Raw genomic sequence first — 13,591 nt, 5'->3', positions numbered from 1 at the left:
GCTATTGGGACTTAGGAAGGGCCAGCATTCTTTGTAGACTGGCCATGCAGGTCCCAGGTTCACATCTCACATAACCCCCTTACATTGTACAGTGGTTCCTCAAAAACTCACCTAAAACCTACTGTACCTAACTATACACTACAAGAATAGCCCTTATGCTTGTAGGTGTCACATATATATCAGTATAGTAGGTTTGGGGTGGGTTTTGGAGGAGTCACTCTTTCCACCCCAAGTGTACTAGTTAGAGTGGGATATGAGCCTGGGTTCCCGTCTCTGCAGTCCACTGCCCTGACCATTAGGCTACTCCAGAAACCTGTTTGCTGCTCTAATAGGACTGACCATAACATCTGAAGCTGTCATACAGGCTGGTATATATTATTTCATTCACATCTTTGGGGGTGGGCGAGGGTCATTGATCAATAGGGGGTTAAGGAGTGCCATGGCTTCATTCCTCCAGTGGTTATCTGGTCAGTTTGGCCAACCTTTTGGCACTTATTTATTACTGAAGCAAGTCTAGCCTCAAATGTTCAAATTTTGCCCTGGATGTTTTCTATAATGTTCCATTATTGCAGGTGGGAAGTTTTAAATAAGCAGAAAAAAAACCCTTGAGCAGGAAACAACAACAAAAAATAAATAAAAGAATCCTCCAGTTTGAGGTGGCAAAAGGTGGGGAGGGGGGCAAAGAGATTTCCTTTTTCCTAATATAGATTACATTTTCAGAGCAGACAATCTCATTTTCTTTAAGCAAAGTTGTACTCAGACTACATAGGGCATCTGCTGTGAACTTGCATGCGTAAACAGACCAACTTTTTTTGAGGGCATCTGCATGAATGTTAAAGTCACCCACAATCAAAACGTTTATTAAAAACAACTCAGTAATTTAGTTATTACAAATACAAACGTCATCAAGGCCTTCGTCATGCATAAAGGGAAGACAATACAGAAATAAAAGAATCATGGAAAGATTATGGGAAAGACACACAAGCAGCAAGACTTCAGAGTACAAGGCAGCCAGCAGGGGGAGTTCATTAAAATCCAAGGCTGGTACTTTTAACCCTCACACTTTGCATCAATTTTGAATGTGTAGTTTCACTTTCAAAATCATCTGATAAGCAGAAATATAGACCCCCATGTGAAGACTTTGGTTTGTTCAAAAAGGCTACAATGCATTTTATCTCATCAGAGAAGAATGTTTACTGTGCATAACAAAAGGCCTGCCACAATAATCTATATCACTGGTGTGCTATCCAAGACTTAACCTTTACAATTCAGATCAAACTTTGCACATTTCTTTACATACCTGAACTGTAGTACAACATCCATACCATCAACGCAAATATATATTCCAAGCAAAGTAAGACAGAGACTGAAGATAAAACTTCTCTTACCTATTAGTAATGATCAGACAGGCCAGCTGAAGAGCAGTAAAGTCCTTTCTCTGTAGCATGCATATTTAAACTGTGTTCCTAATTCCATGGCTATACCTATTAATCTGCAAATCTTTGTGAGTCAAAACACTGAGCCTCCATTATGCAATCAGTTTATCTTCATCTTAGCATAATATGTTGCCAGAAATCTAAGAAATATCATTAAGAGGCTCCTAATTCCTTTAACTTTCCACTAGGGAGAAAACACTCACACGTGTGTTTTATGAATTTACAGTCAAATTCTACCATAGGATTCCTTTTGGGGTAAGTGGAGGGCTGAGAAAACAACAGAAGGAAACATACTTTGGATATGCTTATTTTCAAAAGTTAAAAAATACGGGTTGTTTCTCTTAAGAACTGGTGCAAGGTATGTCCTCTGAGAGATGCCCTATATTTTGCATAAATTGCAGGCTGTTGAAAATTACCCCTAAGTTAATTACCCTCTTTTTAGAATTAAAAATTCTCTATCTAATAAAAATGGAACAATATTACATTTGTATTAGATATAGACTTTAAAGGTACATAAGATGAGCAATCTGTCTGAGAAGTAGAGATATGCAGATAATATTAATCCCATATAACTTTATAACTTTAGGGTGGCCCATTTTGTGGGTCAACTTTTCTGCCCAAATTTATTTAGCCAAAACTGAACTTTAGAGGGGCATAATCGAAAGGAATGTCTAAGTCCGTTTTTGTCTAAGTCGCAAGTCGTCCTCAGTAAAAAACAGCTTAGGGCACATTTTTGAAAAATACGTCAAAATTTTTTTTTGTTTCGAAAATCGTCTAAGTATATGTCCTGCCAATCTGATCATCCAAGCTGCTAAATCGTCCATATTTATACCACATTTTCGTCCAATTTTTCGTCCAAGTCAAAAATGCCTAGAACAAGCCCTGTTGGAGGGGTCTGCAAAGTGATGGACTGAACACCCAGACATGGCACCTAAATAGTGGGGTACCATACAGGCACTGCTGTAAACTTCACAAAAAGAGTGCCATGTCATCATCTCACTATAGCTCCCTTATAGGTCATGGTGAGCCCCCCCAAACCACTTCCAGAATCTCCTAGACCCACTTATCTACCACCCCAATAGCTCTTATGGCTGCAGGAGCCACTTATATGCCAGTACAAAAGGGTTTTGGAGGTGTATAGGGGAGTGCACATGTTTCAATATCAATGCAGTGATTACAGGGGCTTATGGGCATAGGTCCTTAACCCACCCCCAAGATGGCTTAAGACGCCTCGTTGCAGCACAACTAGGCTTTCCTACGCCAGGCTGCCAGGTGATGATGTTCTGGAGGAACAATTTTTAAGTTGTGATTAATATTTTTATAGGGGGGGGGGTCGGTGATCACTGGGGTAATCTGTGAGGGTCTGTAGTTTGTGTCAGCAGTGCTTATCTGGTGACTTTAGGTGGGTTTTTGTGACTTAGACCATGTTTTAAATGGTCCAGGTCACAACATCCAAGTTCTGTCTATGCTGTGCTGTATAACTTTTGGTTATACATGCAGTACGACTAAGTCTAAGCCTGCCCACGTCCTGCCCAAATCCCACCCTCGACACTCCTCCTGAAATGCCCCGTTTAGCTATGGTCGTTCAGCAGTACTGTGAAGGCCTAGGTTGTTTAGAAATATGTCCAAAACCCGGTTTTATTATCGGCACTTGGACGTTTTTGACTGATGATTGTCCAAGTGCTGACTTAGGCCAGTTTTTGGACATTTTTCTCTTTCAATTATGAGCTCCTTAGTGTTTACCAGGCTCCAGAAATGCTTTTAAAACTGCTACATTTGTGTGGATAACTACCACTACTAATCATTTCTATAGCACTATTAGGCATACACAGTGTACACATTGAGGGGCATTTTCAATAGGACGTCCAAGTCTGAATTTGGACGTTTTGAGAAAGACATCCAGAGATCCAGTAGAGAAAATGTTCATTTTCAAAACTGCAAGACATATATATATATATTTTTTTTATTTTTTTATTTTTTATTATTATTTTTTATTGACTGATCTAGACATTTTGGCCCTTAGTATGTCTATCTTTTTTGGCCATTCTCAAATATAATTATGATTATGATTATTGAGAGCTTCTATACAGTACTAATGACTGGGGAGTCAATTCAGAGCAGTCTATATGAGCCTCTGCAAAGGCGATACACTACATGAGCTTCTGTAAAGGTGAAATGATTCATTAGCTTCTGTAATGATGTTACCATAAGGAGTTGTGAGGTGTTACAATGCATGGGCTCTATACTGAAATACACAGAGCTCTGTGGTGGTGTTACAGAGTTATTAATACCTGCATGGTTATGTCAATAATTCATCATCCTACTTATATGCACATGTTTATACCAAATCAGTTATCCTATGTAATACTAGGTTTACTACTGCCGCTAAATATACTATACACTTTTACATACCTCTTAAGGAGGTTAGCCATTTCAACTAAATATAATCTATTTACATGCATTCCTGAAAGATCTGGTTTCCTTTCTGAAAAACACAGAAAAGCAAGCTTTTTGGACGTCCAAACAGCCAGCATACTTAGCAAACTGTTCACAGAGAGCTGAGCACAGCAGAAAGGCTCTCTAAGAGGTACTGTAGTGAATGTCATATAAAAAGTCTAAGGTACACATCACTGTAACCTGCTTATTTTGTAGGGAGAGCCCACCTTGTTCACCACAACAATAGCCCTTCTGCCTGCAGGTGTCATCTTTATATAGGTACAGTAGATTTTTGAGGGCTCACCATACAATATAAGCACATTATAGTGACATCTGACCTGGGATTTTTAATGTGACATTCACTGCAGTAATCCTTAGAGTGCCCCTCCTCTCTGCTATAGATATGTATATGAGCCATGTGAATATGTAAAACAGGCTGGAAAGTACTAGGTTTTTTTTCACATACACCTCCCCCTCCATATTTGTGGGTTTGGCACTCGCAACTTTGATTATTCAGTTTTTACCCCCAACTCGGACCTTGCCACAATTTACTTTTTAAAGCATCCACAATTTACAGTATTTAGGGCCAACTCTGACCCACCCCCACCTCCCAGACCTCTCCACAACTTACTTTTTAAAGCCTGGTGGTCTAGCAGTGAAGCAGGGCAGAAGCGATCTTCCTATGCTCCTGACCCGCTGTAGTTTCATGAAACCACAGGAACTCATGGCAGCCATTTTTTATCATGGTTCTGCATGGGGCAGGAATGTAGAACGATCACTCCTGTCCTGCTTCACTGCTAGAAGCTTTAAAATATAAGTTGTGGAGAGATCCTGAAGATGGGAAGGAGGAGAGGATGGGTCTAAGCTCTAAAATTATTCATGAATTTTTCTTATTCGTGGGCCGGCTTTGCCCACAACCCCAATTAATATGGAGGGGAGGAGTATACAAGGGCTGTTCAAAAAGTATCAGACCATTATTCATAAAACATACTTGTATTCAGATACAACAATTTTATACTAATCTCCTTCAAAGTAGTTCCCTTTGGCTGCCACACACTTCTTCCAACGTTCTGCCATTGTTGGAAGCAGTGCTGGAATGCCTCTTTTGAGATTGCTTGCAACTGGTCCATTGCATTCTGCATGATGTCTTCTCTTGACTGAAATATGGTCCCTTTCAGGGGCATTTTCAGATTGGGAAAAAGCCAGCGGTCACACAGAGCCATGTCGAGAGAGTAGGTAAGCCTAAGGAATCACAGGTGTGTTGTGTTTGGCCAGGAAACTCCGTAACAAATGTGAAGATTGGGCAGGTGCATTATCATGATGGAGCTGCCAATTGCCCGCTGCCCACAAGTCCAGCCATATGCGTCTCACAGTGTTACAAAGGTGATGCAGAACCTCTTGGTGATGGTTGTGCCGTGTGATGCATACTCATGATGAACCACGCCACTGGAGTCAAAGAAAACAGTCAGCATGACTTTGACATTGCTGCTGACCTGCCTTGCTTTTTTTGGCCTCAGGGATGTTGAATGCTTCTATTGTGATGACATCAACTTGGTTTCTGGGTCATACCCATAAACTCAGGACTCATCACCAATGATCACTGTGCTGAGAAAGTTGGGATCACTGTTACAGTCTCCAGCATGTCCTGTGCGATCTCCAAACGGAGTTGCTTCTGCTCGATCATTAGCAGCTTTGGCGCAAACTTCACTGAAATTCTCCTGAAGACCAAATCCTCAGTCAAAATGGAATGAATGGATCCAACGCTGTTGCTCACCTCGTCTGCAAGTTCTCAGATTTGACGATCCTGTATCACCAGGGTCCTCACTTGGTCAACGACGATCTCATTTCTGGATGTTGAGAGCCTACCAGAACGTGCTTCACTCTCCACTGATGTGCGGCCATCTCTGAAGCGGTTGTACCACTCCTTTATCTGTGTGGTGCCCATTGCTTCATCCCCAAAGGCCTGTTGAATCTTGCGGATCATTTCCACTTGGCAATCGCCAAACTTTACACAAAATTTAATGCAGTAGCGTTGTTCAACTTTTTCTGTCATTTTGTCACAAATGAAAATCAGACAGCGCTCACTTACTCTTCCTCACTCATCGGCGGTCTGTCGGCGACTGGCAGCTTCTGTAGGCAGGAAAAAATTCAAGTATGCGCTTTAGGGTTGCCTACATATGTGCACCAAACCATGCCTCCCTAGCTTTATTTGTTTACGCAAGAAAAATTATGTTCTGATACTTTTTACTTTTTAACAGCCCTCGTATTTGGGTGGTGGGAGGGGGTTGGTGATCACTGGGGGAGTAAGGCAAGGTAATGCCTTAATCCTTCCAGTGGTCATCTGATCAGTTTAGGCACTTTTTTGATCCTTATTCATTTTTAAAACAGGTCTAGCCCAAATGTCTAAATGGTACCTCAGACATTTTGTTGAAAGTTTGATTATCCCTGTAGAACATCCAAATCCTAAGCCCATCCTAAGCCCCCTTAAGATTTAGGCGCACTGGAAAGAAAGGGCCGGATTCTGTATAGGACGCCCGGTCTCAGAAGCCACCTAAGCAGCTTTTGAGAATCGCAATTTGTGCCGCCAGCCATTGCGCACACCTCTGGACGGCTGGACAGACACGTGGTTACTCATTCCCATGAGCCTCCAAATAATAGTCAGAATGGCCCAATGCTTAAATTCAGCAATTTCTTGCCAAAAAAAAAAACAGAACTTGATCACAAACTGTACTGTGGAGAATGCCCATAAACCTTTACAATTCAAAATAATCACTTTAAAATGCAGTTTGTAAAAAAAACAAACCCAACAACCCCCCAAAAACCCTTGTCTCTAGGGCAAACTGAAACAGCTTTAGCAGAGGTCTCTCCCTTCTCTCTCTGCTGAAAGCAGGGTTTTACAAATCTCTCTCCCGGGTTAGAACAAGCAGGAGAATTTATCATTCAAAACAAAGCTTCACAGCCTAGCTCTCTCTTAGGCTTTCTGCAGGCACTAGTCCTTAATGGCTTTATCAGATAAGGATTCAGGTTAGAGCAAATGGAGATAGCAGTAATCACCCAGCTGGAACGTTTTTTCCTCAGCCCCCACTCTAGGTAACAGCCACAGCCAGTCTTCACAGTGCACAAACAGTTCACTTTTAAAGTTGAAAGAAAAACCTTTACGGTTTACAACCTTTTTGCTTGGCTAACAGTACCTCCATGGCTACTTCCTCTCCAACCCTATTCTGGGGATTACTTGCCCACTCAGGAGTGACTTCTATGGACTGGAGCTGTTCTAATGAGGACTCCCCGTTACTCTCAGCAGCAAGCAGCATCCAACATTTCTGTGTCTGCTTTCTCCTGAAGGCTGGAACTTTCCTCCAAGTCCTCCCTCTGGCAAGCCTGCTGCCTGGGTTTGGGTTCCTCAAGCGGGGCATACCCTGATAAAGCTTGTTTTTCCAAACAGGTGCTTCCTCTGTGTATTTAGTATGGTCGTTAATCTCCAGGGACCCTGGTGTTGCTCTCTTTTCCTTCCCCTGGAAAACTGCAACCCCAGGTCCGGTTTGACAGCTAACCTCTTTCCTGTTAATGTGAAAGTTTTTACTTTTACCCACATCCCTGTCATTCTTGTGGGTTTGGGATACCCTGATACCTTCTGGGCAAGAAATATAGGTCCCTTTCTAGGTCTGCTTAGGGCACACGGGCGTTACAGATGGCGCAGCGCTGACCTACCCATGACAATATGGGCGTCCTATATAGAATCACGTCTGTCCTCACAGATAGATAGACAGACACCTAAGCCCACCTAACACCACAATTCTCTAACTAGCGTCCATGTCACAGGTGCCAGTTAGAGAATTGGGTTGCCGCTGAGCTGATCGTGGCAAGGGAATCTCCCTGCGGCGATCAGTTTAGCAGCCGCAGCAGAGAACCTGTCCTCCCCACAAAGACTACCAACTTGAGGGATGCCCAATCCCTCCTGCCGGACCCTCCCCCCCCCTTTAAAATCTTGGCCTACATTTCAGGTGCCTAAGCTTTTATATAAGCACTGCTAGCCACAACTCTGTAAATTACATTACATTACATTACAGATTTCTATTCCGACATTACCTTTCGGTTCAAAACGGATTACAAAAAGAGTTATGGAAGAAGGGTTACAACGTTAGATCAGAGAAGGTTTCCAAGAGAGGGAAAAGTAGGATCTGGGGTTAGGGAGGGGATGGTAAGAGGGGGGGTTAAGCTTTATCATGGTATTAAGCTTTATTAAGGGATTTCTTGAAGAGTATAGTTTTTATTTCTTTTCTGAACATCTTGTTGTCAATAGGTTGGAGACTTGGTTGTCTATCTTCGCTGCCTGAGTGGCCATCTAAATGTGATTGACATGTGGCCAGAGCCATTTTTCTAGGCGCTGGCCGATTTTATTTATTCAATTTTCTTTACCATTCTCCCAGGGGAGCTCAGATCAGTTTACATGAATTTATTCAGGTACTTAAGCATTTTTTCCTTGTCTGTCCCGGTGGACTTACAATCTATCTAATATACCTGGGGCAATGGGGGGATTAAGTGGCTTGCCCAGGGTCACAAGAAGCAGTGTGCGTTTGAACCCACAACCTCAGTGTGCTGAGACTGTAGCTCTAACCACTGTACCGTTTATAAAATCAGCTCCTAAATATCTGAAAAAAAGGATTGCTGTAGGCCAGAGTGAACAAAGATCGGCATACAGCAGATGTAGGACCTACCATGCCTACCCCATATGTACATACGGCCATAGGACAGGCCAAAGGTCAGGATTCACAATTAGATGCACATGTACTGTAGTGGTATGGCAACGCTAGAGAAACCATGAAACACTTGCATTCAGAGAACTGTGGAAACCATACCTAAGTTTTGCTAAAACACAGAAAAATGCATAATGAAAAAACAGAATTTTCAATGATATATTTAACTAGTATTGGCCTAAATGTGTAAGTTTGAAATCTTTTGGTGACTCTTGTCACTACTACTACTACTATTTATTATTTCTATAGTGCTACCGAATGAACACAGTGCTGTACATTAAACATGCATGAGATGGTCCCTGCTCGAAAGAGCTTACAATCTAATTATGACAGATGCACAGGACACTGGGTAGATCAATGAGGCCCAAATTCTGTAACCGGTGCCTAATGTTAGGCACTTATTTTGGAGATGTCCAACTAGATAGGCGCCTATCTAAACTGAATAACAAGCTCGATTAAGCTTTTTAATCAGCACTAATTGAAACGTAGGCGCTTATCAAGAAAGAGCGATTCTGTAACGAGGTGCCTCTAAAAAAATTTAGGCGGCCTTCAAAAAAATAGGCGCTATGCATGTTAGGCGTGGGCGTGGCTTCGTGCTAGGCGCCTTGTTACAGAATCGCTACTCTTAAGCGTGCTTAAGCGTTCGCATGGGCGCCTAAGTTTTAGTTGCGCCTAGAGCTGGCCTATTTATTGGGCGCCTCCAAAATAGGTGCGTGATTCTCTAAACAGCACCCAATTTTACTTGAATCGCGCTGAACGGTGCCTAATTCAGCGCCAAACTTTTGGGACCCTCTTATAAAATTTTGCTCTATATAATTTAGTATTCACATTGTGGCCCTTTACATGAAAAAGGTTGGAGACCATTGTACTAGAAAAACAGGATATTTGCTAACTAGATAGATCAACGTAGCATGACGTAATATCCACTCACAAATTAATTGCACACTGCAGCAAAGCTTGGAATTTATGTTACTTACATGCCTAACAAATTATCATAACCAAAATTGCTGGTTACAGGTATTAAAGGGCTGATTCACAAAGCTGTTATTTTTCGCATAGACAAAGAATGGGAGGAAAACCTGTTCAGCCCAGACCCTCAGCTTTCTTTGTTTTCTTGCTACATAGAACAATTTGCCTTATTGTATTATAAAACTACATGCAAAGTAAAGAAATGTCTTAATTTATACAATGTTTTACTTTGATATTAAAATTGTAGTGATTGTGGTAGAAAGCTAAACCCAAATTTCACATGTTAATGATATGGCGAGAAATGATTGCAATTCATAAACTTTTATTACTAACAACTACCTCTAGCATGAAAAATAAGGTACCATACTACTACTGCTAAATATTATTTCTATAATGCTACCAGATGTACGCAACACTGTACAGAGTCACAAAGAAGACAGTCCCTGCTTGAAAGAGCTTACATTCTAAACAGACAAGACAGCCAAACAGGATGTCATGGATACAGTTAAGGGGAACGGTTAATCTGCTGACTGGGTTGGTGGGCAGTAGGGAGTAAGGTTATGGTTTGAAGCCTATATCAAAAAGGTGGGTTTTCAGTTTGCTTTTAAACAAGGGAAGGGAAGGGGTGTGGCAGACAAACTCAGGTAATTTATTCCAAGCATAGGGGGCAGCTAGATGAAAGGAACGAAGTCTGGGATTGGCACTCCATCAATGCCACATAGAGAAATAGTTACAATGCATGGAGTAGAGGAGTAGCCTAGTAGTTAGAGCATTAGATTGACAACCAGGGACTGTGGCTAAGCGAGGGTGAGAGGCCCCCGGGACAGTGGCTTCCCTTCCTGCCCTCGTCTCTGACTCCCCCACTCCCATCCACTCCTTCCCTGCCCCCTCCTGCCATGCGCACCCCTTTCTCTTCCCGGCGCAAGCAGCCAACATCGGCTCTTCCTTTGACGTCACTTCCTAGGTGCGAGTCCGGGCAGTGAGAGGTACGGGGGAAGGGAAGGGGTGCGCATGCGCAGTAGTGGTAGAGGGAGACATGGAAGAAGTGGGGGGGCAGAGAGTAGGATGGGGGCTGGTGCCCCCACCAAGATGCCACCCTCCCACCATACTACACCACATGCCAAGGATACCTACTTCAAATCCTGTTGATCATCCTTGTGATCTTGGGCAAGTTACTTAATTCTTCATTGCCTCAAGTACAAAAATAAGCTTGTAAGTGCCACAGGAAAGGGGAAAATACCTAGTGTACATGAGTGTAACTAATCGAGAGCTACTACTGAAAAAGTTGTAAGCTAAACCCGAACAGAAAAATAAAAAGTAAACCCCCTCAAAGTCGCAGTTCGCACATCGCGGACTCAGTAATTCACGGTATTTTCTGACCGCCACTTCCTTGTACTAAAGTCATGGTTACATCAATCAGTAGCTGCTTTGACATGCTTTCTGACGTGTCAAAGCAGCTCCTGATTGATGTAGCCTGACTTTAGTACCAGGAAGAGACGGTCGGAAAATACCGCAAACGATTTTCAGCCCGCTGGCGCCCCAGCTGGCCTCTCCTGCCTACGATCAGCCCTTTAAACCACATTTGCGGTTTTTCAAAATTCGCGGGTGTTCCTGGAACGGAACCCCCGTGAATTTTGGGGGAGTACTGTACTTCTTATCAGTGATATAGCTAGGATGGGATGGACCCTGGGTGGAAAAATTAAGAGGGGACACCTAGAACACCATCTTTCCCTAGGTAGTGGGGCGAGTTAGGGCCTCTTCTATCAAACTGCGCTAGCAGTATGTAGCACAGTGAGCCGCACTGAATGGCCTGCACTGCTCACGATGCTCATAGAGTTCCAATGAGCGTTGGGAGCAGCATGGGCCATTCAGCATGGCTCTCTGTGCTAAAAACTGCTAGCGCAGTTTGATAGAAGAGGCCCTTAATGGGGACAAAAAGAAAATCTGCATAAACCGAACACATTCCAAACGTGTAAAAAAAACAACCAAAAAACTAGAGGACTGAAACCAGCTTGAAATTCCAATTTGATCAGCACGCCGGTACATTTTTGGCTGAAACCAAAACTGCCCTTGAATAAAACTGTCACCCTCTCACTTTCTCTAGGCCCTCCCTGAGTCTACCTTAGCAGCCCTGGTGGTCTATTGATCTAACTAGGGCATGAGCCATCCCCAGCACTCCTGTCCCTGGCATCTCCACTGTCAAAGTGGCTGCAGAGACCTTCCACAGTAGTCTCACATGACTTCCATTTTGAAACTGCAGCCAGCATAGGCAGGAATGATCCACAGTTGCTCCTGCCTATGCTGGCTCCAATCTCAAAATGACTGCTATTTTGACAACAGAGATGGCAGGGGTAAGAGTGACCAGTGTTTGCGCATTCCTCTCTTAGGCCCCTTCCTTGTGGTTTTTGGTATCTGGACAATTGGAGTCTTAGGCCACTCCTAGTGCATTTCAGAATGCACTGGAAAGGAGGCCTATGACTCTGATTGGTCCAAGTGTCTAAGGCCTCTCCTATGGTGCCTGGGCCAATAATGGCCTTAGGTCCCTCCCCGGTGCATCCCAGGATACACTGGGAAGGTGAAGGTCCGGCATTGTGAAGATGCGGGCCAGCTGTCCAGAGGGTATAGGCATCCCTCTGGCTGGCCTTATAGCAAAAGTTATTGGGGGAGGTCCGGGGGGTTTAGGAGTATTTGCGGGTCATGGGTTTTGGGGAGCCTGCAGGCAGGAGGCAGTGGGCAGTTGAAGGGTGCTTCGAGAATTCCAGCTGGAGGGTGTGGGCAACCCTCCTGCTGATGTCGGGGGAAGGGGCTCCGCTGATGTCAGGGGATGGGGCTTTGCTGCCGCAATCATTCAGCTGATCACAGCAAGGGTATTTCCCCCATGATCTGCTGAGCCACAGCTTCGGGGAGCACTGCTGGCTCAGCTGATTGGGGATAACTTCCCCTGCCATGATCAGCTTATGGCTGCTGCGGCCTGACTATAGGATCCCACGGCGGCATAGATAAGCAACTGCTATATAGGCCAGGGTTTTCTGGGCCTACATTTCATCCACCTATCTTGGCTAAATTTAGGCACGATTCTGTAACTGGCGCTGTCGAATAATTTTTACACGATCGGGGCCGCTTTTCAGGCAGCCACTGACATAGGTGCCGGTTACACAATCCGGCCCTGTTTGTCTTTGAATGAGCTCTTTATCTGTATTAATACGATTTCACAGCTCATGTTGAGTCCAATATATGATATGTTATAGTAAAGAGCATTTTTTTATGCTTATACTATCCAGTCACCTCTATGTGTGTTTGTTTTTTGATTTCCACATGTCTGTTTGCTTGTAAATTCAGAAGTAACATAAGGAAACATATTTTTCTTAATAAACCTGGCGGATGCATGAAATCGTCTTTCGACAGAACTGGTGGAAGCCAAAACAATAGCAGAAGTCAAGATAACATAACATATAACATAACTTTATTCTTCTATACCGCCTTAACCGGCTGATTTCTAGGCGGTTTACACCAAAGAAGACTGGACAATCAGTAAAATACAAGATGATAAAAAAGTACAAAATATGTCTTATAAGTACAACTATTCATTAAGAAAATACTGTATAAACTGTTAAGTAGAATCTGAACTCTTAATAACATAATTGCTCTAAGGGCTCCTTTTACGAAGGTGCGCTAGGGTTTTTAGCGCACGCACAAAATTATCGCGTGCTATAGCACACGGTAGCTGAAAATCTACCGCCTCCTAAAAAGGAGGCGGTAGTGGCTAGCGCGCTCAGGAATTTAACGCACGCTATTGTGCGCGTTAAGGCCCTAGCGCACCTTTGTAAAAGGAGCCCTACGAAATAAATTTTTCAAACCATGTCGTCTTGATCAGTTTCCGAAAAATACTGTAGGACGACATGGCTTGACAAATGCACTTACCCAACCAAGACTGCTGTTTCCCTGCTTGGAACGCAAAGGTCCTTGCCAGGAAAGTCTTGTATTTACAACCATTAA

General features: G+C 43.3%; 1 protein-coding gene across 5 annotated transcripts in view; it reads right to left on the bottom strand.

Annotated features, from left to right (window-relative positions):
• The window catches only part of LOC117367532 (U1 small nuclear ribonucleoprotein C-like), a 33,564-nt gene extending 26,283 nt beyond the window's left edge, over window positions 1–7,281 (bottom strand). For 2 of the 5 annotated variants that reach the window (XM_033960152.1, XM_033960163.1), the window contains exon 1: window positions 7,042–7,281. In XM_033960152.1, coding sequence (XP_033816043.1) covers window positions 7,042–7,183 — 142 coding nt within the window. In that variant the 5' untranslated portion in view covers window positions 7,184–7,281. Of the gene's footprint in view, window positions 1–6,286; window positions 6,509–7,041 lie in introns of those variants that run through there. The other 3 variants (XM_033960171.1, XM_033960180.1, XM_033960189.1) reach the window with 3 other exon arrangements.
• Between the last annotated feature and the right edge of the window lie 6,310 nt (window positions 7,282–13,591).

This window comes from Geotrypetes seraphini, chromosome 1 (genome assembly GCF_902459505.1).
Source record: "Geotrypetes seraphini chromosome 1, aGeoSer1.1, whole genome shotgun sequence".
Lineage (NCBI taxonomy): Eukaryota > Metazoa > Chordata > Amphibia > Gymnophiona > Dermophiidae > Geotrypetes > Geotrypetes seraphini.
Note: the sequence above shows the minus strand (reverse complement) of the source record. Positions and strands in the feature narration are given on the sequence as shown.